Here is a 3,447-nt window from a genome sequence, read left to right as displayed (position 1 = left end):
CCGGCATGTGTGTTAAGGTCAAGTCACTGTAACAGAGATTGGAGGGAGAAAGGCCAACTTCTTTTGAGCTGAAACACACTCCAGTCTCTCCCCTGCCACACTAGTGGTTTTGCCAGTTTGAGGTAGAGCCACGCTCATCATGTCTGAACACTGAAGCCTACTTGTAGTGTATGTGCAGGGTAGAGGTGGAGAAATGCTACAAAGAAAGCATATCATCTCTTTAGACTTGCCCCCCTGTAAGGATAAAAGAGAACACTACTTAATGTTGACTTCCTAACACAGCAGTTTAAAGATTTCAATAGACTATGGGCCCCCAGTCTAGCTGGGAGGCAGTGGGCATGGAATGTTCAATTTCCATGCAGAATACAAGTGTGTCACCAGTCAGATGTCACTGAAGAAGCAGGTATGAAACCAGTGCTCTTCCATTCTTCTCTCCAGTTATTTCACCCCATGCCCCTATTAACCTGGCTTCAGTTGTACTGGGGGATAAAAAGAATGTCTTGTGTTCACCTTCTGCCCTTGGTTAAAAATAATCTGGCTAACCCCTCTGGCTAGCCATTATTCTTCCATTAAAGACTCTTCTGCTTGATAAAGGCAGGGCAAGATAGAGATCAAAGCCTCCTCAATTGAGAACAAGTGCTCATCCTCTACATGAGGGCAGCAATAGCGCATGAAGTCCGCTAGCCGCAGCAGGTACTCTATGTTGTGGCCAGCACAGCCACTGGAAACTATTATCTGAGCTGCAATATCCTCTTCAGATGCTGGGCCAAGGTAGGAGGGGTTCTGGGGGGTGGCAATGTAAACCAGGGCCAAGATGGGCTCTTCAGTCTCTTTATCTTGCGGATGGAACTTCACTAGTTTTGTGTCATAGCCTCCGAGCACCGCTTCCCGTGTGTTCAAATATTTGAGCGAGGCAGGAATTTGATCTCCATGAAGTTCATAGGCAACACCCCAAGTACACCCCTGAAATGTGAAGTCAAAGGACAAGGATTATTTGCTGACCACAGGAGCACAAACAATCACAAGCATAACTGTATTCTAAAAACGCAGGCTGCTGTTTTGATGTGAAACTGCTAAACCACAGGAGAAAAGGGCCCTGAGAACCATCTTGGGTGGGGAGACAATCTTCTTCCAGGAAGCATCCCTGCACTTATGGAAACACATTCTTTTGTAGTAGGAAAGAAAAAGTTTTTTTTTAAACCAATTTTGGAAGCTGCTCCTCCATTTGTATCTCCTTGTGTAATTGTGTCTATTACATACGTAATAGGCAACCTTTGGAGAAGCTAAAAACAAGCATTTCTGGAATATGCAAGTTGTGCAGGATGCATCTGACAAGGCTGAAGGTTTTTACCACTCCCCACCTCTCAGCTGTACAATTTGTACACTAGACACACAGTTTCAGCCTTGTCAACTTCATGGCACATCTGGATAAAGCAAGCAAAACAAGCAACACCAGAAATGACCCCTCGCAGTGCCATCTTCGCAGTCCTTATCAGTGGAAGATTTTCAGAAAGAAGCACTTTCTGCATACATTTCATCTTATGGTGGGGCCAAGAGTGTGGCCTGCTGCCATGGCCCATCAAATTCCAGAGCCTTTTAAGGTGGGCTGAAGAGGGGAAAGGTCAGGTTGGTACTTGGAAACTAAATGAAAACCCAGATCATGCCTGCCACTCCAGTTTAATCTCCACCCTGCTGATTGAGTGATTAATACAAGCAGCTTTTGCAAAGGTTCTTGAAAGGCCTGGGCATTGACTCAACTGCATACCACATCTTTCCCCAGTTACTGTCTTCCTATTGTGGGGCACCATGTTATCAAAACCTCCTTTTCTAAGCTAATCACATAATAAAACCCTGTTATGTAAACTGCACTCCACTTTTCTCTGACCTGCCTGGTTATCCAGCTGTTTTGGGCACCCCCCCCCCCAGGCTGTATAAACTAGAGCTAAAGGGATTAAAGAAGCTCCGGCTAGAGAAATACAATGAACCCCACCTTGGCACCTTGAAACCAAGGTACTGTGATAGTTGTTCTGGTTTATTCCCATTTCCCCCTGTCAAGAACCCAGACTAAGCCTTACTATAAAGGTGAAAGGAAGCTAAAGGAAGAATAAGGTTGCAGTGCCAGATACTTACATCATAATCTTCCAGGAGGGTGACCACTCTTCCAGGCTAAACAGGAGCGAAGAGAGAGAGGGCTTTGAGTCAAGACCAGATCAGTTATCACGCCAGAAAGCACAGAGCATCCCAAGGATGACTGATCGATGCCGCCAAGGAGACAGAGGCAGGGTGTATCATCACTGTGTGGGCCCATTTAGAAGGCACAGGCAGCCCTTGCAAAGACTGGAGCGGGGAAGCCAAATTCATGATGCTTATTTGAACTGTGGCGAGCCCTGGATCTCTGGCTCGCCCACTTGAGCCTTACTTGATAGTGGGAAGCCCTGGATCTCTGGTAGGGTTTGCTGGTAGGCTGCTATGTAAAGGACTGGAGAATGGCTGTGTGGTCCAGAAAAAGGTTCTGCTGGCCACATCCCTGAATCCCCCAAGCACTTCTTGAATCCTGGGGAGCCCTGGCTTGCCCACTTTCATCCCCACCACCTCTTTCAGCCCAATCCTATGCATGTCTACGCTGAAGTAAGTTCCATTAGAGTTAACAGGGCTTACTCCCAGGAAAGTGTGTATAAGACTGCAACCTCAGTGCCCCATCCTATTCCTGTTTATTCAAAGCCAAGTCCTATTCTAGTCAGTGGGGCTTACTCCCAGGTAAGCATGAAGAGGTTTGCAGCTCAGAGCCCCATCCTATGCCTGTCTACTCAGAAGCAAGCCCGATCAGAGTCAAGGGGCTTACTCCCAGGAAGGCGTGCGCGGGACTGCAGCCTCAGGGAACCCCCCGCCCTGCCCCACCTGGTGCCCGAGACCGGCTCCAGAGGCAGCGGCGCCCACGAGACTCACCATCTTGGCGCTGCCCCGGTGGAAGGTGTCGCCCTGCCAGAAGCGGCGGCTGTAGCCGCGGATGTAGCCCACCCTGCGGGAGGTGAACTCGAAGTCGGGCCTCCAGACGAGCGAGCCGTAGCCGAAGACCCACAGCGGGGACTCGGGCGGCGCGCCCTCGGCGGACGCGGACCGCTCCGGCTCGGGGCGCGCGGGGATAGGATGCTCGGCGGCCGCGCCGGAGGGATGCTGCGGCTGGAGCTTCATGGCCGTGGGAGGACCGCGTCGCCCTGCTGGGGAGGGACGGGGCGGGCGCAGGAGGCCGCGAAGGATGCTCTGGACGCGCCAGGTGGGCAGCAGAACCGCTTCTGGACCACGAAGCCCGCGCCAGCCCTTAAGTAGCAAACCTGCCGGCCGGCCCCGCCCCCGTCGCCGGGCCCTCCAATCGGCGCCTCCGAGAGGAAGCTGCCCGCCCGGCCGGCCGCACGCCGCCTCCGCATTGGCCGGGCGGGCCCGTCAGTC

General features: G+C 51.8%; 1 protein-coding gene across 1 annotated transcript; it reads right to left on the bottom strand.

The window, feature by feature from the left end:
* Positions 1–558: 558 nt before the first annotated feature.
* Positions 559–3,192, bottom strand: CHAC1 (ChaC glutathione specific gamma-glutamylcyclotransferase 1). The gene is made up of 3 exons (XM_066612241.1): positions 2,947–3,192; positions 2,131–2,166; positions 559–963 (listed from the first exon to the last, which is right to left on the bottom strand). The coding sequence occupies exons 1-3, from the start codon at positions 3,190–3,192 to the stop codon at positions 559–561; spliced, it is 687 nt and encodes a 228-aa protein (XP_066468338.1).
* Between the last annotated feature and the right edge of the window lie 255 nt (positions 3,193–3,447).

Source organism: Tiliqua scincoides, chromosome 1 (assembly GCF_035046505.1).
Source record: "Tiliqua scincoides isolate rTilSci1 chromosome 1, rTilSci1.hap2, whole genome shotgun sequence".
NCBI classification, from domain to species: domain Eukaryota; kingdom Metazoa; phylum Chordata; class Lepidosauria; order Squamata; family Scincidae; genus Tiliqua; species Tiliqua scincoides.
The sequence above is the reverse complement of the archived record's forward strand: the minus strand, read 5'-3'. Positions and strand labels throughout refer to the sequence as shown.